The following is a 20,398-nucleotide window of genomic DNA, read 5'->3' on the forward strand; positions in this document are numbered from 1 at the left end:
AATGATAAAAGGCTATGTAGAAAAAAATTGACATACTTTCATCTCCAAACATCAAATTTAATAGGTCATTGGAACTTCATATTCATACTTTTTTTCAAGACGAGAAAAAATGTGGTAGTGGGCACATATACCGTTGGGATGCTGAGGTCATTTTAGGATACGATTCAATAACAGAATAAGTGTCTTTCTGCTGTTTAGAAGACTGTATTATGCACTTAATAATGTCTTGCCTAGAATCAGGGAGTGGCGCGTCTTGGTCTCCACTGAACTGCCGCTGGATGGCAGCCAGCCTCGTCTCACACTCCCTCAGCTGAGTCTGGGCTAGGCGGTGAGCGTCCTTGGGGCTCAGGGTGTCACACAGCTCCTTCAAGGCCTCCAGATGCTGCCCTGCCTGGGCAAAGCTGCCGTCCGCTGAGAAACAAGCCTGGTGAATGAGGACGGAGCAAAAATGAATAAATAGGCACGTTAATAACTGGATTTGAGGCCAGATGATAAATATTACCAATTCAAACCAACTTAAACTTAGAACCCAATTGTATTAGTTGAAAGTTTTGTTTTGTTTTATAGATGTATATGCATATATATTTTACTTGCTAGTCTTGCTTAACAGCACCTAATATTATAGAATCTGAAATTAGTTTTTGCAGCTTGACAAACTGCAACACACAAGTCAACCCCCAGATGACAGCAGCCCACAGATATACTGTACAAAATAGAGTGCTGTTTTCATTTTAACTGAACATGTGATTTCTTATATAATGTTATTGTATAACTGCTTAGAATTTCATTTAAATCACTTAGTTAATTTCTTTTTTATGTTGTGCATGTTTTCTGGCCCAGTAAGTTACAATAAAGTTAAGATACTAAATAGGGTTATATAGCAGGTAAGCCCATTTCAACCAATGTGATGAAAAATATCTTGTAGGTACTTATGATGAGAAACTTTATCAAAATAATAAGTTACTATCTCAAAATTACAACAAACCTTCTTGAAATAATGACTCCGTTCTCAAAATTAAAGACACTTTCTCAGTATCTAGTTTCTAAAAATACTTTTCTAGTAACTACAAATATTGACTTAGTATCTCAAAATGAGGACTTAGCTTCCGAAAATAATGAAGTAACTCTAAAAAAGTAAAAAAGTAATTTTGTCAAATATGACTTAATTTCCAAAACAATGACTTAGTGCACCAAAATAATGACTTAATTCCCCAAAAATAATGAGAAAAAAAATACCAAAAATGAGCTAGAATTTCAAAATAATTATTTAGTATCTCAGATTAATGACTTAATGACTTGAAACTTTTTCAAAATAATGACTTTGTATCCTTTCTCATAATTTTGAGATATTAAGTTGATATTTTGAGAAAGGTCTTCATAATGGATCTTTTTTGTCAGTCATACCAGCAGAAATGGGGCTCCATAATATGGTATTGTAGACACACCCAACAAAAACAGCACTCTCTTAAAGAGCAACCAGAATGAAGCATTTAAATTACCAAATCCCTTTGACAGGGTATCCTTGGAGGCATAAAAAGATGGAGGAAAAGGGTTAGTTAAGCAGAGGAGATATTCGCTGCAGAATCATCCACCGAAGCACACCTGCCGAGAGCATAGCTCCAGTAATTTAGCTACCTGCGCTTCTTTTTCTAAGCCGGAGCTTAAGTGCATCTCACACTGCAGGGCAGCTTTGTTAAAGTCTTTCCTTGTTACTTCAAAACGTAATTGCAGCAGAAAGCCTGAGATCTCAGCTCTCACAGCCTGGGAGATAAAATAAAATGAATTCAAAACAACCACATGACATGTTAGAACACGTTTTCATTAAAATAATTGTTTATGAGTGCTTTAAATGCATGTGAATAAGCAATCTGTTAACTTCCATAACTAAAGCTCACAAAAGCAGAAAATGATGCAACAGCTTTAGTACATTAATGGCTGACATGCACAAGCAATTATCTCACACATCTTAACCTCAAAGAACGCGATAAAGGCTCATTAAAACTAGTGAATGTGAACAATCCTCCATTAAATGTTACTAAAGTCCCACACGCTGAAAAAAAAATTCACAGTAAGTGAGTGTGTCCTACCTCCCACTGTGTTCTGACAGACTGGGTGAAGAACTCCATGTCTTTGAGTTGTGACGGGGTACAAAAAGCCTCCATACCCTTAGCTGCTCTCAAGAACTCATCTAGCAACTCTGGGTCCAATGTCTTCAGAGTTTCCTGAATGGAAAAGCATGTATATAATTTCAGACTGACTCCTTGAAAATTATTCAAACTTATTCAGTTAGAAACTTTAGTCAAAAACTCTATTTGTAGAAATGCAGTACGTTCATTGTGGCATATTCTATCTGAAATATCTCCCTTTAAAATATTATAACACCATGTAGTTTTGATCATTTTTAAAGGAATATTTTGCCACCCAAAATGAGTAGTTGTATATACAGGGTACCCCACATGTCCTCAAAGTAAGATTTAAGACTTTTTCAAACCTTTTTCATACCACTTAGAATGAAATTTAATGGTAACTTGAAGGCCATATTGGCAAACATCTAAAGGATATAATGCAAAATTCTAGCCCTAGAATAATTATTTACCAAATAATTGAATTTAATAAAACACTGTACATTCATGTGATTTAGGTAGCTTTATTTAAAACAAGACATTAATTTGCTGCGTTCAGAGTCCCAAACCCTTCTCAAGGGCCTCCTATTTGAGCTCCTATAAGCTCCTATTTGATAAGCTCCTATTTGAACTGAAGTTGACTCAATAAAAAGTGACATAGCATGAAGTAGCTTCGGCTCAGAAATGACTCACCCATTACATTATGTTGAATTCATTCATCATGCCTCAGAAAAACGAAGAATCCAAAATTGGAGAAAATTCTTCATGAACTGAACTGACCACGTTTGACACCAGCAACATTATATCAAACATCAATTCACAAACTCTAACACAACCTTTACAGTATAACCCAAGTCTCATTTTTCCGGTTGTATGCTCAGTACTTCCCAAGCAGACAGACATGTCTGACATGGAACTGAACTGAAGGTGAAACTTACCTATGCTCTCTCCACAGCCAGACTCCAGTGACAGAAACAGTAATTTTAGCTTGCTGAACATGGAAGCTGCTGGTCTACTGCTATTTCTATCATTGTGCAAATTTGATATTTAATAGGGTTAGTTGAGCTTCACCATAGTAATAGTTCAGTTCCCCATCACAAAGGGCCATCTTCTTTGGAAATATTGAGCATACGACTGGATGAGACTTGGATTACTACTCACAAGTAATGAGAGAGAGAGTTTTGTTGTTGTTAAATGTCAACCCTTTTGCATTAAAGTCATCAAGAATTTTCTCTGTTTTTGGATTCTTTGTTCACTGAGGGCATACAAGAAAAAAACAAATTTTCTTCACAAATTTGACTAAACACAGACTGCTTAACTGATATGGAAATTGTAATTTGGGGGGCCCAAACAATTTCTTTAATTCTTCAACTCCTGTGTGCCATTAAGTTTTTATTCTCAAGACAGAGCAACCCACCATTGAGCATTTAAAACATGTTCTCATGAACTGGGTATACTATTTAAACTGAGATATCAATTGGCAATGTAAAGTGCCAACATGGACATCTAATTGAATGTTTAAACTTACAAAGTCTACTCAAACTACAAAATTACTCAGTAAGTATGACATTACAATACAGAATTGATAAAATTTACCTCTTTCACTGATGCTGGCTCGGCTGACATAGATTTGTCCTTAAAAATGTTGATGGTCTCCATGATGTGCTCCTGCAGACAGTGCTTGGCCTCCTCAAAGCCATTTCTAGCCAATGCCTGGGCCTTGACGTAAGCCTCTGTATAGGCCTGAGGAGGCGCCTGGGCCAGGGCCGGAGGTATCATGCACAGGTCTGGTGACTCAGCCAGGGACTGAGGCAGTTTTGACTGTGGAAAAGTTTGGGTCTGAGGTCTAGCCTGTGGGGGTGACTGAGCCTTAGATTGAGGTGCAGTTTTGGCCTTGGGTAGTGGGGGTGACTGAGCCTGAAATTGTGGCTGTGGTGGCAATTGTGTCTGCTGGGTGGGTTGCTGAAGTGATTGGGTCTCAGGTTGGGTTGGTGATTGGACCTTGGGTTGAGCTGGTGTTTGAGCTTTGGATGGTGGTGCTGATTGGGCCTTGGGTTGGGTTGGGGACTGAACCTTAGGTTGAGCTGGTGACTGTGCAGGTGGTGGTGCTATTTGGGCCTGTGATTTTTGCTGTTGTAGTGATTCAACTTTGATTTGTGACTGAGACACTGGTTGAGGGGGCAACTGGTGCTCAGGTAAGAGTCGTGGCAGTGATTCAGCATTGGACTTGGTTGACAACTGAACTTTAGGTTGGGTAGGTGACTGAACCTTAGGTTGAGTTGTTGAGTAAATCTCTGGTTGTGGATGAGGTTTGGGTTGTGGTTGTGAATCAACTTTTGGTTGAGTTGGTGACTGAATCTTTTGCTGTTGTTGTTGGAGCTGAGCCTGATGCTGCTGTAACTGAATACTGGACTGAGGCTGCTGAGGCTGCTGAGGCTGTGGCTTTACTTGTACCAGTGGCTGTGTCTGGATGTGTGTTTGGGACTGGGCCTGCAGCTGAGGTTGTAGCTGAGGCTGAGGATGGACTTGGTGTGGTGGTTGCGATTGTGGAGGTACTTGAGCTTGCATCTGAGGCTGAGGGTGACGCTGAGTTTGATGTTGAACCTGGGAATATTGCTGAGACTGAGGTGGGGGATAAGATGGATGATAAGGCTGTAGTTGAGTTGGTGGGTGAGCCCATGTGTGTTGCTGAACTTGGCCTTGTTGTGTCTGGACAGAAAACATATAACCTCCCATCTGAGGTGGTTGCTGCATGGAACTCTGGGGTCTCATTTGGGGTTGTGTTTGAGCCCAAGGTTGAGTTTGTGTTTGCATCTGAGTATATGATGGCCCCATGTGAGAAAACCCAATCGGAGGTCCTTGTTGTGGCCCTGTTTGGGGCCACTGTGGTGGATAAGCCTGAGACTGTGGAGACTGATCCTTTTGCTGGGGGTATGGCTGGGGAATTGGATGCCTCTGCTGCGCAATGGCTTGGCTTTGAGGCTCTTGAGTGGGTGGCCACTGCTGAGATGGAGACTGGCTCTGGCAGTAACCTGGGGGGTAAAGTGGAGATTGCGCAGTAGCTGGTGGATACTGGACAGACATTGGGGATGAGCCTCTAACTTGAGTCCAAGCATGGATGTGGCCCTGGGCAATATGGCCCGGGTGTTGTACCTCTGGCTGAGCATGTTTGGGATACTGAGACCTTGGCTGGGAATGACCCTGAGACTGGATGGCAAGTGGAGCTTGGGTTTGATGTTGAGTTGAGGGCTGGGCGTGAGCTGGCCGGGCCATTGGCTGAGTATGAGTTTGACCATGGGCCATGGATGGAGGATGGGCCATGGACTGAGGATGGGATTGAGTCTGGGCCATAGATGGAGGATGGGCCATGGCCTGAGGATGGGATTGAGTCAGGGCCATTGATGGAGGATGGGCCATGGACTGAGGATGGGACTGAGTCAGGACCATGGATGGAGGATGAGCCATGGAGGGAGAATAGATTTGAGCCTGTGCTGTTGATTGAGCTTGGATTTGAGGCTGGGGCATTGACTGGGCATGGGTTTGAGGATGGGCCATGGACGGAGGATAGATTTGAGCCTGTGCCATCGACTGAGCATGGATTTGAGCTTGGGGCATTGACTGAGGATTGGTTTCAGGATGGGACATTGACTGAGGATGGATTTGAGCTTGTGTCGTAGACTGAGGCTGGATTTGAGGCTGGGTCTTTGGTTGACGATGAGTTTGAACTTGGGTCATGGACTGAGCATGGGTTTGATGCTGGGGCATAGACTCAGGATGGGTTTGAGCCTGTGCCGTAGACTGAGCCTGGATTTGAAGCTGGGGCATAGACTGAGGATGGGTTTGAGGATGGGTCATCTGGGCCTGTGTTGGTGGTTTTGGGGAGGGTGGCCTAACAGGGGACCATGACTGTGGATGACTCCGAAGCTGAATGTGGGATGGCACAGGAGGCGGAAATTGGCCTTGCAGCTGAGCAGGTAGAGGTGAAGAAGGTTTGACTTGAGCCAGTGTCTGCACTTGAGCTACGGGTGGGCCATGGGCTAGATCCTGTGGCTGCATGGATGGCTGTGATCCGTGGGACTGAGTCTGAACCTGGAGTTGTCCCTCTGTCACTGACTGTGCCTTCTTGGGGCCATGGGGCTGTGGAGGAACTTGTGTCTGTGACTGACTCTGGCTCACTCTGGGCAGGGGCATAGTCTTAGGTGGTTGCTGACTGTCTGTGGTAGTGTGGGACACACTTGTGGACTGCACCTGCACTTGCACTTGGACTGCTGTCTGAGATATAGACTGAACCATAGTTTGGGGTTGTGACTGATTCTGGGCCTTTGTTTGTGGGTGACGCTGAGCCATACTTACGGCCTGGGATTTAGGCTTGGTGTCTGAACCTGGTGGAGTCTGTTTTACAATAGGCGGTGGTTGTTTTTCCTGTTGTTGCTGCTGTAGCAATTGTTCTTGTTGCTTTTGTTGTTTTTCCAGTTCCTGTGGCTTTTGTTGTTGAGGCTTCTCTTTTTGTTGTTTTTGCTGATGTTGCAGTTGTTGCTGCTCTAGATTTTGAGGTTGCTGTGTTTGGTTTTGTTGCTCTATGTGCTGTTGTTCTGGCTGCTTTGTAACCTTTGCCTGTGCCTCAGGTTGTGGCTTGGTAGTTGCTGTATGCTGTGAAACAACCTGAACTGACACCAAAGTTTCTTTGTCTGACTGCGACTGAGTCTGTCTAGTTTGAATTGATTCCTGAGTGGAATGCTGATCTGGATCTGGAGAGGGAGTTTTATGCTCTCCTGACGCTGGCTTCTGAAGCCAGGGCCGGTTCTTCATGGCCTGAGTCTTTCTGCTTTGAAGCTCCTGGGTGCTCAGAAGCGGTTTCTTCACAGGTGGTTGTTGAGGTGACATCTGTTCATGGGGCTCTGCTGTTTGCTTGTCGGTTACCACCTGCTGCTGAACTTGATATTGAGGCATTTGTACCTGCTGCTGCTGCTCCACTTGTTGTTGTTCCTGCTTCTGTTGCAGCTGTTGTGGTTGTGTTTGCATCTGCCCCTGCTGTTGCGCTTCTTGTGGCTGCTGTTGCTTGACCTCTTGCTGTTGTAGCTCACCTGTCTGTCTGTTAAGATGTTCCTCCTGCAGTGGCTGTTGCTGTTGTATCAATCCTTGTTCCTGAGGCTGCTGTTGGCCTTGCAAAGGAGTCTCTGGCCAGGCTGGAGCCTGGAATTCTGGTGGCGACTTTGTCCTGGTCTGCATCACAGCTTGTGCATAGGTATATGGCATTGTAGGAGAAGTCACCTTTTCTTGTCTGTATTCCTGCACCACAATCTTTGGCACAAAAGTTTCGTGGCACTGATGAGAAACCAACTTTGTCTCAGTCTGCTTAGTTGGCCATCTGTCTTTGTCTGACTGTCTTGGATATTGGGGATATTCTTTAGCTTGTTTAAAGACTTTTGATGGGGGAGACCCCTCTGGAGGACTTCGGCTTCTGCTCCTGTCTCTTCTGGCTCCCAAACTGCTCAGCATACCTACAACTTCCTGAAATTTAAATCACACACATTAGAATGACTAAAGTTTTAATCACATTAATATTATTTGCTATGCACTTCTTTTTCCCTACTGTCTCAAGTATAAATCTTGCAAAACTCAAAGGCTTACTCAGTGTACAAAAAAAAATACTCGCCTGTGACTGTGCAACAGCAGCTCGCACTCGGTCCTGCATGGCGGAGGCGTGGAGGTACTGAATGGGAGAATTCTTCTGACTCGTCATCACCATCACCTGCAAGTCCTGCTCTTCTGTGACTACCTGACCCTCCAGCTGTAGACCACGGGAGATCAAGACCTAGGCAAATAAATGTGTTGAAAAGCCATCAGCGTTTCCTCACTACAGCGTAAGGGTGTATGGAAGCTTGTCATTGGAGCTTTGACTGTTTCAGAATCAATAAAAGTTAGGACAGAACAAGCTTTCTATTCTGTAGATAATCTTACCCTGGCTCGTGGGTCCTGGCCACGTTGTTGTGTTCGGTCTGTAGCCCTTAGCAGCTGGTAGACCTCACTGGCCTCAGTCTCCCAGTGCAGGAGTTCAGCCAGACGACTGTCCAGACCCGACACACTATGCTGGAGCTCTGCACACACCTGTTCTGCCTCAATCAAGGTCTGCATCACCTGGTGACATTGAGCGAACAGATGTTTAATAGATATGTAAATATTGTACATTCATAAATGGTATTTGTCAGTGGCTATTTAGTGTCAAAATGTGATAAACAGAGGAAGAAACATTAAGACTTGAATTCCTATGAAGTCAGCTGTATGAATGGGGTATTTTGAAGGGAAAGAGATCATTCGTACTTCAGGTACAGCAAACTTCAGTTTCTGTAACTGATCCACTGGGCATTCTGGGGAGGGGGTCAGAGTCTCAAGATCCACTTCTTTAATTTTCCTCATTATGAACTGGAAGAGAAAGCAAACAAGAAATTATTAACTGGTCATTAAAACCTGCGCAAGAAATTTGGGTTATGCTGCGTCGCGAAAGCCTATCAGTGTTGAGATTAAGTTGAGATTTTCTTGATGTCTCTGAGAATCAAAAATGGAGGACAAACTGATTTTCACCATCTGTTAGCAATACAGCTGTTAACGGCAAATATTTACAGTTGCAAAATACTCCCCAAAATACAGTATTGGCATAATGTTAGGCCAACATTTTGTTTCGTTTTGCGTAAACAAAGCATTACACTCTATTATCATAAAGTCTAATTGATATGGTTAATTTCTTTCTTCTGACAAAATTTGTAATTTTGTGATTATATAAAACAGTTCTGCTAGAGTAGCTTTTTTTAGCAGGACGTTGTTACTGACTCAATCTTGTGATAAAATCATTCGAAATCAAAATTTCAAGTTTCAAGCTATTATGCATTACAGAGGTACTTAGCTGTGTGGTAAGCAAGAAACCAGACTTATATTGCTTTTTCCAGATGCTGTAAAATTGTGCGAGTTAGATTTATCTGCTCAGAGCTGTCACACATTATGACAATTCATAGTTAAGTACAGTTAAACCAACCTGTCAAGGTGTAAATTAACCGTCTGTTAGTCCTACCTGTATTCTTTTTCTGTAGGTGCGTAAGGGACCTCCCATGGTCTCCAGAGGCTCTTTGAGAATGAGAGTGGCTTCTTTGATCAGAGCTTGGATGTCCTGGGGTCTGGCCTGGACGTCAGGACTGGGCTCAGCTGTGCTTTCCTGGAAAAAGCAGAAAATAATTGCCTTAATCATAGGTAGATTACATGAAAACACTGTAATCAGTGGGACAACAGAAGCTCATAAAAACCTGATTACAAGCTTTTAGTATGTAAGCAAATCAGAAAAGTGTTTGGACAGTGAAGTTTGAACCATAGCACACCTAAATATTATTGTTGACATGGTACAATTCTGATGCAATAATTTCACTGACAATTCAGTTCTGAGGTATCTGCAACTGGTGTCCAAAATGAAACCTAAGAAATCATATGATAATACAGTGTATTTACAGGCTATAAAAGCTTTGCATTTCTAATTGCCTTCCAAACAAAAAGTAAAGGTGGAGTGCAACTTTCAAACTTGAAGCCACTCCTTCATATCATAGCGTGGGAACAATTATAATAATACAACAATCAAAACTTTAATTCCAAAGGTCTGAGACATTAAGCCACCAAATTCCCTGCTGTCATTTAACAGAAAATAAACAGAGAAGAAAATGGGTCAGCATAACAACAAAGCCACTCACCAAGATGAGAAAATAATCATGCAGAAAATTAAATATATAAAGGGCAATATGATAAATCAAATGTGTCATCTGCACAAATTCTATATAAAAGAAATATGCTGATTAATCAACTGACAAGAAATTAATTGACAACGGAGAATCAGACTGACTGTTTGTCACCAACCAAGTTTTTCTTGTTCTGTAACTCACAAATGTATTTTTCTTGACAAACTCGGCCCAGTGCATGTTGAGCCTGCGCAGCTCCTCTGCCAGGCTCCTGCTGGTCTGACGGTCGGTTGACTCAATCAGGGAGTTACCCACCTCGTTCAGGTGGGCGTGTCGGGAACCCCACTCAGCCATTGACTCAGATGTCACCTTAACAAAAACATGAATTAAATATCTTAATCAGCAGAAAGAGAGAATACAGTGTGTTTAAAAAGGTGTTTGTGTCCGTGTGTTGTGATTTTCTTGCAAAATATTTTAGCAGACTCCTTGGTAGACATTTGCACAAATATTTTTTCCAAATGCAAAACATCTTTGGAGGAATTTGCATACAGTGAAAAGGGAAACTAGCTAGTTTTTTAAAGTGTGGTTCTCCTGTCACTAACTGAACGATATGTAATTTCTTAGAATTTTATGTGATATTAATACCTCTGATCTGTGGCCATGGCTGTGTGTTGCAGAGCCCTGCTCCAGCCATGCCTGCAGGGAGCTGAGGCAGTCACTGTAGGAGTCCCAGGCAGACAGGACCCGTCCCATAGTGCTCTTGGCTTTAGTCACTTCTTCCAAGAGCACAGTGGTGTCTCCCTCTAGCTGCTTCACCTGCTGACTGACCTGATGGTAATCTGCAGCTGAAGAGCAAAAGAAAACAGCTGTAAAACACTTATTAATTCCAAAACTGAATCCATGAACAGGCCTGATCACCAGGGAAACACTTACCAAGGGCAGATTTGCTTGAATATTTCTCAGAAACCTGTTTCAGCTTGTGAAGAGCGGCTTCCAGCAAAGATGGTAGCTCCTGTGTGTTTACCAGATGCTGTAAAAAAAAAAAGAAAAAAAAAGAAAAGGAAAAACAAGTCTAAAGCAGCTGTAACAACTAAATTTCTGGGTGACAAGATGAAACACTCAGAGATGAGCACTGTTATTCTCACACCTTTACCACTTGTGAAGCAATAAATGTTGACTGAAAGTCTGTCGAGATAGAGGGACCAGAGAAAAGGCCACACTATTACCAAAATCTAAAGGGGGTTTCCTCTTTACAGTGGCCAGTTTGCAACATCTCAGATTCAGCTGTCAGCCTCAGCTGTAGACTGTCAGATGTTTAGCATGCTAAATGCATCATTTACTAATGCTAATGTTAGCTATTAAATGTTTAATAATATCTTGGCATTATAGTACTACTGTCATGCGAAAACTAAGGCCTAGTGCACACGTATGCCAATATTTTTGAAAATCATGGCCTATCATCCACACACCAACTGTGTTTTGCATCACTGATAACAGACCTTCTGTAAAAATCCATTCGCGGTTAGGGTTAGATTTCCAGAAACTCTGTTTACAGTTTTTTTTTTTTTAAGATTATGTTTTTGTCTTTTTGCCTTTATTTGCTGGGACAGCTTAAGTGTGAAAGGGGAATAGAGGGGGATGACATGCAGCAAAGGGCAGAGGCCAGAATCGAACCCACAGCCACTGCGGTGAGGATGTAGCCTCGGTACATGGGGTGCCACTTTACCAACTGAGCTACTGGGTGCCCCTCTGTTTTCAGTATTGACTGAGGTTTTGGCTTGTGATGTAAGAGTGTACACCTTTGCGATTCACAAATGACGCACCTTTTTGTGTAATGCTGGCTTTTTATATGTTTACATATAAATATACATTTGCTATATTACTATATTTGCATTTTCATTTTGGCTGAGAATTTTTTTGAACTTTGATGTATTCTTTTTGAGAATGAAGGAGGGAAAAAACTTTTTATTTTTTTTAATACATGTGGACTAGGCCTAATACATGTAATGTGTGAAGCACCTTCATATCACTTTTTCTTCAAACCACTCACAATAAATTAAATTATTCCGCAAAGATGCCAAATCCGACCCAGGGACTACTCACATGCCATTCTTGCAGCAGCACTCTGACGGCCTCCGGGGAGATGTAGGGTCTCTTCCAGACCCTCAGCTTGGTCCTGATCTGCCCTAACAGATCCAAAACTGTGTGCCTGTGCTCCCGGTAATCCAGTTTGATCCCGTGGTATTTAGCAGTCACCCTCACACTGGTGAACCTGGTGAAGCCACCACAGATAAGGTTGTGAACATCATCAAAATGAGAAAACGACAACTTGAAACCTAATCATATTTATAATGTTGTAAATGTCACTCGCCCTTGAAATTTCATACTTCCATGATCCAGAGCCAACAACCCCCAAAATAAACCAGCATAATCCACAGTTAATTTTGCTTCTCTGGTATCAGTATCAAATCAGAGCTGTCTCATTGAAACATTTCATACAGTTCTTTTTTAAGCACACAACAGAATACCAGCCAGCTGTGGTGTGTTGGAACAGTTTCAGGTGATTTTCTCCTTTGCTTAAACAATGGCCTTGATTATGTCCAGGTCATAACATTAAATGTATTACTGGGACATTTAGCTTGTCTGTTGACTTCGAATTAAGTTTGTTTTTACCATGATAAAATTCCTGTCGATTTAACTGGAGTCAGGTAGGTTTGGCGATGGTGATTTTGAGACTTATCTCAAAAAAAATTTATCTAGGTAGGGATCCTTTCCATATGCTGTCAGACACTTAAAATAACAATCCAAACACGTCAATGGCAAAAAATAAACATGTTTAGTGTCCTATGTGGTTACACTGCAGCCTGTTTGACTGTTCGCTGCTGCAGCACTCTTGCTAAATACTGAACCAATTTAAAAAAATGCCTTTTTTGTTAGTCCCTTAGACACATACGCACTGTAAAATAGGGTCCGGGTTTAAAAATACTGCACCTACACAAGCAATCAATTCTAGTTCTGTCCTTAGGATTTGACACATGTACACACATATGTGAACTCACAGTCTGCCTGGTAAAGTGACCTCACCTCCTCTTTAATTCATCCATCTTTTCAGAAGGAACCATCATGTTTCCATATTCATCCAGGTTCTGGAAGGACTGGAAGGTCTTCACATGCTGTGGCATCTCTTCCAGGCACACCTACAAAACAGTGAGCAGTGAGCACATTCATGCACATATTTCTATTTAAATATGATACAGAACTGTCATTTCTGCAAAGTGGAAAGGGTATCAACACTATCTCCAAAACAAATGTATTCAAGGAACTGTCTTGTATACTAGTTTGTATGGATTTTTGTATTCTGTTTGCCAACCTTTCCTGAAGTGAATTAAAAACTGAACACTCAGAATAAAGGGGCTTTACTGCAGAAATTATTTCTATCTTAAATGTGAAAAAAAAAACTGCCTGAGGAACCTGGGTTTCCTAAGTCAGTCTTATTATTTACTTTACTTCCTATAGCTGTATAGTTTAGAGGTGGGATGTGGTAAATATATACTTTGAGGAGCTCCTGTTTCTCCCTGGCATCGTCAGCGGCTCGGCCATGGTCCTGCGGGTCGCCCTCCTCCTCAGCCAGAGCCTTCTCAGTTTTCAGCAGCCAGCGAGCCACCGTGTCCAAGGGAGCCGGGACACTCAAATCTAACTCCACTTTGTATTCACGTAGCTAAATGAAAAAACAGAGACAAGGAAGCCCAATTTTATGACATGTAAACTAAGTGTATAGTGTTCTGTTTTAATATTCAAAATGAAAATTCCAGATGTTTATTGTAACTGCAGCTATACAAGTATTATCTTGTAAAATACTTTTGTTGGGAGGCTCCATTTAAGAAAAACAGCAAAAGTAAATAGAAAAAGGCACATAAAATAGAAGTAAATGAAAATAAAGTAATACATTTCTATAAATATAGATAAGATGGATATATAGATATAGATTTGTACAATCTGAATCGATTGTATTTCTTTTTTTCTTTTTTCTTTTACAAAAAACTCCAAAAAATTACCAAAACCAAACTAAACCACATTTAAAAAGTTAAAATAAACTTAAAACAAATAGTATGTTTATATGTACATTTTCAAGACAAATACATATAAATACATATATATACACACACACACACATACACATACACACACACACACACACATATATATTCACATACATGTATATATTTGAAACATTCAATATTCTGGAGGAGCTAACTCCTAACCTAACTAAAAACAAATAAAAGTAACCGAACTCAAAAAACATTAACATGGTTGAAATGTAACAATATCAAACAAGCTTTACAGTTTTTTAAGGTTTGGATGAGACAAAAGATTTGATTGAAACTGACCTTTTCGGTGAGGGTGTCCCACGCGTCTCTAAGAGCTCGCTGCTCATCACTCAATTTCGGGGTTCGTTTCATTGCTGTCAACAATGGCATGATGGGACGCCGCTGCTCATTAAAGGATACCAGAAAGGTCTGAAACACCTGAGGGGTGGAAAATGTCATCTTTAGTTCCACTAAAGCCTCTCTGACAATTATACAGTGATACCAAAACAATTTTTGACTTATGGTATGTTGATAGTAACTAGCTGGAAACACACATGGTATCTCTCTGAGTAGCTCTCGCCCTCCGTGGAGTCCCATCCCTCCAGCAGCTCGTCGTAGGCCTGAACCAGCCAGCAGGTCACTTCCTGTGCCTTTCGATCAGGTGTTGCCTGGCGACGTGGACAAAAGAAAAAAAAACTTGATCTTAATTTCTGCACACTGAGGTCAAAGAACAGAAGGAAGAAAAAAACTAAACATTGTCTAATTTCACAGGTCAAATGAAGAAACTGCAAGGGTGCTAATAGTGACCTTATTTAGTTATTTTCACATCTATGACAGGTAAGAGCAAATATTGCAATTTAATACCTAAACAAGGCTTTGCACATATATGTATCTGAGCTTTTTTTATTTACATCCTCTATTTGCGGAAGAAAATGTAAGTTATGGAAGCCATAACAGGAAGCAACTATAAAGTTAAAGGACGAAACAGTGTCTGCAGAGAAAGAGCTATTCTCCTCTGTCTAGTGCTCAAAGACAAGTGTGTCAGAATTTTGTAAACAAGTTTCTATTTACCAGGCAATAAATCAAAAGATTGAATCAAAAAGCTTTCCCACAAGGCACCAACAGCAGTCATGAGATACTTTACACAAAACATAATGGCAGCTCCTGTGCCAAAATGTCTGTGCTTCAAGCAAGCCTGTGCAGAGCAGAGTACCAAGCCCGTACAGATGTATGATTTGGCAACAAAGTTGTTGTTTTTTTGGACTTGTAAGATCATGGAAACATGTAGAACAGCCATCTCCTATCCTGCTCTAAATGGAGATGTCTGAGGCCATAATGTTAGATATTTTTTAATTCACTGTCTACGGTATGTATAATGTATAAAGAATTCAGTATGTAGTAGCATTAAGGTTTATTATCAAAATTTTGTGCACTGTATTTTTTCACTATATTAAATTTAATTTACTGCATTTTCAAATGTGTTTCTCAAATTTGAACACACTCCTCTTTTCGCAGAACATTTCTCAGTCTCTGTGCCCTCCACCCTGTAGTGTATTTTGCATAATCATTGCAGGATTAGTCGCAAATTCCAAAGTGAACATCTTAGAGGGTAAAGTAACAACATACAAAGTAGATTAAAAACCTAAATGTCTACAGTATCCACATCCAAACATGCTAATCTTGTGAGAAACCAGAGCCTACAGGTGTTGTGTCCACTGTGAATCATCTGTCATGAGTCCTGTGGCAGGCAACACCAGCAAGAATTTCAGTGGAAGGAAGGAGAATCTGCACGGCAGTGTCACCCGTGAGTGTTTTATTCATCTCATGGGAGGCAGAGTTACACACCCTCGCTGTGGCTTTGGACTCCTTCCCAGAGAACAGGGCAAACTAGTTTCATTCTGCATGATCAGTCCTGCTTTTAACCACCATATGATTTGAAGGTAATCTTCACTCATAGAGAATGACTTTTCCATTTGAGAAGCTGCCGTGCCGTCCCAATAAACAACTTTCCTGGCGTGTCTTTGCAAGACATAATCGTCAGCAGTAAAATTTAAAGTTATTTGCGGGTGCTACAAGCGCTTGATATGGCTGATTTACGTCGTGTGACACGGCAGTAAAGAGGCTTACAATTGCAAATCAGCGAGCCAGAGGGTTTCCAAACACACTGCATGAACGAAGAAAAACATCAGTTCTATGAAAACCATAAGGCAGTGACGAGGGTGTGGCACTGATGGAGATGCACTAGATTCAGGCAGGTTTTTATGCAGCGCTCTAGTTTTTTTTGTTGGCTAATCTTTTAGTTATACTTTAGTTATACTTTTAGTTATTGTATTATCTGACCACCTAAAAACTGCAAATCACATAAAACCCTTGTGATTTCATAGAGAGATTTACACAGATATTAATCATAATTAAAAGTGTCACTGAAGCTACTGCAAGGCACTGCAATCGGTAAGCAGGTGGATGAAAGGAAAGAAATAAAAGAGAGGTGGATGGTGACATGAGGTGTACCTGTCGCAGAGGTGAAGCAGAAATAGCAGGAGTGTAGTGAACAGGAAGGTCGACAGGAGAGGGACTTTTAGGAAGATTCAGGTACTGTGTCTAGGAGGAAAAAAAGGAAGGAAAAAGAGAGGAGGTGATGGGAAGAAGCAGTAAAAAAAAGGATGCCAAGAGAGAAAATAGAGAAATCCCAAAGAAAAAAGGAAAGGTTATTGAGAAAATACAGCAGCAGAAGTAACTGAATACTCACGATGAATTTAATACCAGATGGATGGAGCTAAAATACTACAGTTAACAAACTAAATGTTCTCTGCAAGCTGTGATTTGTTTCATTGCAACTTACAAAAACATTCAAGTCAAAAATCATTTATTTGGAATTTCTCCCACGTATATCTGTATCTAAAAATGCAGAAAAGGAATGGTAGAAAAAATGCACCTGAGGTAACAAGCATGACATTGCCTACATTACATAGCAGACTCGAGTTGTTTACAAGACAGTTTGAAGCACAAGAGTTGACAGAAGCTGCGCAGAAGGTGGCGTAGACTCTGTTAAGAACAATGCATTTATTATTCTAGTGGGACATTCCCTTCCTCTGGTTTATATATATAGAACAAGTCTTCAATGACCAAATTTAAAAGATTCCTGCTCAACATGTGCATGATTATGAAAACATGCAGTATATATATATCCATATTTATGCTTCAATATTGATTCAGGCAGAATCATCAGTCAGGGTCTTGTAAACATAAAAATTGAAGCAGAAGAAGACAAAGAGACATCGATGCACTGATTATGCGATTTGTAGGTCAAAAGCATAAAGATATCTAGGTTAAACATGTGCAATATCTAGTTAAACATAATTATTTATTTTATTTATTTTTTTTGGATATCTAGGTTGCATGTTGCAGGACCGAATTAAACAATACTCAGCTGCACCCTAATTGTTGGCACCAGACTGCAGCAGTATGACAGCTGAAAACATCCTAAACTCTACCAGAACTGGCTGAACTACGAGCTACACCGACTTTAAAACTTCTCTGCAAACACTGCCGTAGTGTAAAATGTTGCGTGATGTTTATCTGGAAAACAATTCAGTGATACAGACCTGCATTTCTTCCTCTTGCACCGGCAGGTCTTTGGAGTACTGCAGGAACTGAGCCACATAGGTCATGATGGACTTCTCATCAGGTTCCCGGACGTCCACATCTGCATCCACATCACATTCCTCCATGATCACTCTCACACTACCGTCAGAAGTTTAGACTAACACATGAGCAAGCTCCTGAAGCAGGTGGAGTTTAATACTGGAATCTGAACAATGGAGCTTCCCCTCTTTAAAACATCCGTCTTATAAAAGTACTGCGAACTCACTAACAAGCAGAAGGAAACGACTGAGGGTTTTATGTGAGACTGAAGCAAACAAATGGCAAGCGAGTCAGCAGACTGTCAGATCGCCATCCCACTCGCCCTCAGGCTCACTGGGCATGGCTCAGTCACAGCACTCAGCTACACACACATTCACAAAGATTCACATGGCACCACTTCAATTAGTGCTACACAAGTATGTCAGTGACAAATCAGATGAGTCATATTTGGAAAAGAGTGCTTGTAGCACACCGAAAGGCGAAAGGCCTGGAGGGATGAGCCACAGAGTAAACAAAACACAAAAAGAGTTTTCTTTAGAAAAACGACATGCATTGTATCAAGTCAATGAATCATAAATCAATCAATCAATAAAGTGACACATGGCTAATTCCTGTGAGTCATTGTTGTGAAATTCAAAATGTTTCTGAATTGGCATCAACTTGATGAATTGCAAAGGAATTAAAAAAATAAAAAATAAATGAATAAAAAGCAAAGAAAGCCTGTTGTTATCTCCTGCACTCGGCAGGTTGGAAATGGACTAAGAATCTTTTTTGTTGATTATCTCAAATAAAGGAAATTGGAAAAGACTGACGACAATGATGAAACTGAACTGTATTTCACAAATGTTTGCCAGTTTGAGAAAATATATAAATATGTATTCAACCTCCAGAGTACTTGTTTGTGCAAAAACATTTTCTTTTTCAGTCTCAGCTTTTGTTTTTTTACTAAAAAATAATTTTGAAAACATTGACCTCTTGGCACGTACAAATCTTTTTGAAGGGCTCTTTTCATTTTTATTTGCACCACGTAAGTCTGTTAAAAGTCTGAGTACTGAGTACTCCTTACTTTCCAACTCACTGTTATCGTAGGGTACTGCTACTGCTCATGCTACAATGAGTAAACTAAAACCAAATCAGAGTTGAGTCCAGACAGCCTGGCAGCTACACCAACTGAATGAGACTGAATAAACTATTTTCTCAAAGTGGAACATCTGCAAAAAGTGCAGCAATATCACTGAATGAATGAGCGAGGATTGATTAAATCGGACTCAAGTTGAGACCTCCTCCAGCTACGGGCCGGAGGTGCATTCACACACTCCTCAGATGGTCATTGTTCTGACGTCATTGTATTAATGAAGTTTAAGTTGTTCTGTGAAAACAACATATACACTACGAAGACGATGCATTTTGTTCTATTGTGCAAAGTGTTTAACAAGCAACACTCTCCTATAAAATTTAAAATATCGCGATGATATTTCCTGAGTGTAGTAAAGATGAATTACTAACCATCAGGGTCCAGCAGTCTGGGGATCCTCAGCTCTCTCTCTGCGATGCTGAAGGCCTCCTCCAGGTTCTGCTTGTTGCTTCTGGTTCTGGCTTTGGACAGGTCCACCAAGTCTGGCCGCAGAGCGTACTGGATCGCCAGGAAGGCCACTCCACTCCTCCAGCTCGCTTTGAAGTCTTTCACATTTATTGTACAGCCAGCTCTAAGGGAGACAAGTCATTTTACTTCTATTACAATACAGAACATTCATGTTGCACTTATTAGCACTTGCTGCTGCCTGCTGGAGGGTCTGTTTTGATATTTGATTTGTTTTTTTATTAATTTACTATAGCTTTTTTTCTTTTTTCCATGGACAACTTTCCATATAGCTTCTTAAATTGTTTTTTCCAGATCTACAAATTTCTTACAGTTTATTGAACATTTCTCAACAAGTTGCTCATTGTCTTTTTCCTATGTTTTTGAAAGAAATTGCTTTACTTGGCTCAAGTTCAAAGGTTTAAATAATTGTGACAGATGTCTGAAAGCAAGAAAATTATGTTCCAGGTTTTAAAGAGTGAATACAATTCAGTTGATTTGATGCTTACTTGTGGCACTGTTCCCGGACCCACAGCATCAGGGCCTTCTTGGCAGAAACCCTAAATCGGTTGTGCAGCGGCGAGCCTCTGGGAGGAACAGGACTGCTGCCGGCTGAACGGCTCGACAGCGTGGAGCGGGAGTCCAGACTGGCCAAAGACTCCATGGAGGACTGACGGGAATCGAACGAAAGGCCGCTGGCCAGCTCCTCGATCTAAGGAAACCACCAACACACAGTTTCTGTTTAACATTTAACAAAATTGTATTTAGAAACTTGAGCCACTGAGCTAAAAGGGTGTAAAACATCAGAAAAAAACTCCACAACTGGATGAGCAAGATAAAAGAAAGGAAGGGAAACTATTTCTAATGCAAAGGAAAAAAAATGAACATATTATAACATATTATATTAGAATCTTATAAACTCTGGCTTACAGAAAGCATAATTTTATATCATTAAGCTTAAATAAATGTGCTTAATTTTAGCCTTACAATTGGTTCCTTAACTCCACTAATTTGGTCTAAATTTTGGTTGCCTGAACCACCTGAGGAAATCTACTCAAATCTAATTATAATACCAAATAAAATAAATAAAAATAAAATAAAAATAAGCAAATATATAATAATAATATAAAATAAATTATTAAAAATATAAAAGTTCAGAAAATAAGAAAAAAACTGCTCTAAATTCTAGAGAAACTGGGTTTTTATAACACGATGTTTTATCTTGGTGACTTAAGGAAGAAAACAAAA

General features: G+C 40.6%; 1 protein-coding gene across 2 annotated transcripts in view; it reads right to left on the reverse strand.

The window, feature by feature from the left end:
* The window catches only part of syne2b (spectrin repeat containing, nuclear envelope 2b), a 199,270-nt gene that overhangs the window by 157,503 nt on the left and 21,369 nt on the right, over positions 1-20,398 (reverse strand). The window contains exons 7-26 of one of the 2 annotated variants that reach the window (XM_042500732.2): positions 19,660-19,862; positions 19,078-19,277; positions 17,532-17,632; positions 16,438-16,527; positions 14,481-14,594; positions 14,227-14,364; positions 13,392-13,556; positions 12,923-13,035; positions 11,942-12,110; positions 10,772-10,868; positions 10,484-10,683; positions 10,043-10,207; positions 9,190-9,330; positions 8,445-8,546; positions 8,085-8,261; positions 7,780-7,938; positions 3,720-7,634; positions 2,088-2,222; positions 1,636-1,761; positions 231-424 (exon numbers count right to left, since the gene is read on the reverse strand). In XM_042500732.2, the coding sequence (XP_042356666.2) occupies positions 231-424; positions 1,636-1,761; positions 2,088-2,222; positions 3,720-7,634; positions 7,780-7,938; positions 8,085-8,261; positions 8,445-8,546; positions 9,190-9,330; positions 10,043-10,207; positions 10,484-10,683; positions 10,772-10,868; positions 11,942-12,110; positions 12,923-13,035; positions 13,392-13,556; positions 14,227-14,364; positions 14,481-14,594; positions 16,438-16,527; positions 17,532-17,632; positions 19,078-19,277; positions 19,660-19,862 (6,704 nt within the window). The remainder of the gene's footprint in view (positions 1-230; positions 425-1,635; positions 1,762-2,087; positions 2,223-3,719; positions 7,635-7,779; positions 7,939-8,084; positions 8,262-8,444; positions 8,547-9,189; positions 9,331-10,042; positions 10,208-10,483; positions 10,684-10,771; positions 10,869-11,941; positions 12,111-12,922; positions 13,036-13,391; positions 13,557-14,226; positions 14,365-14,480; positions 14,595-16,437; positions 16,528-17,531; positions 17,633-19,077; positions 19,278-19,659; positions 19,863-20,398) is intronic. The other variant, XM_088087660.1, reaches the window with a different exon arrangement.

This window comes from Plectropomus leopardus, chromosome 14, assembly GCF_026936395.1.
Source record: "Plectropomus leopardus strain MGB_pleo_1.0 chromosome 14, ASM2693639v1, whole genome shotgun sequence".
NCBI classification, from domain to species: domain Eukaryota; kingdom Metazoa; phylum Chordata; class Actinopteri; order Perciformes; family Serranidae; genus Plectropomus; species Plectropomus leopardus.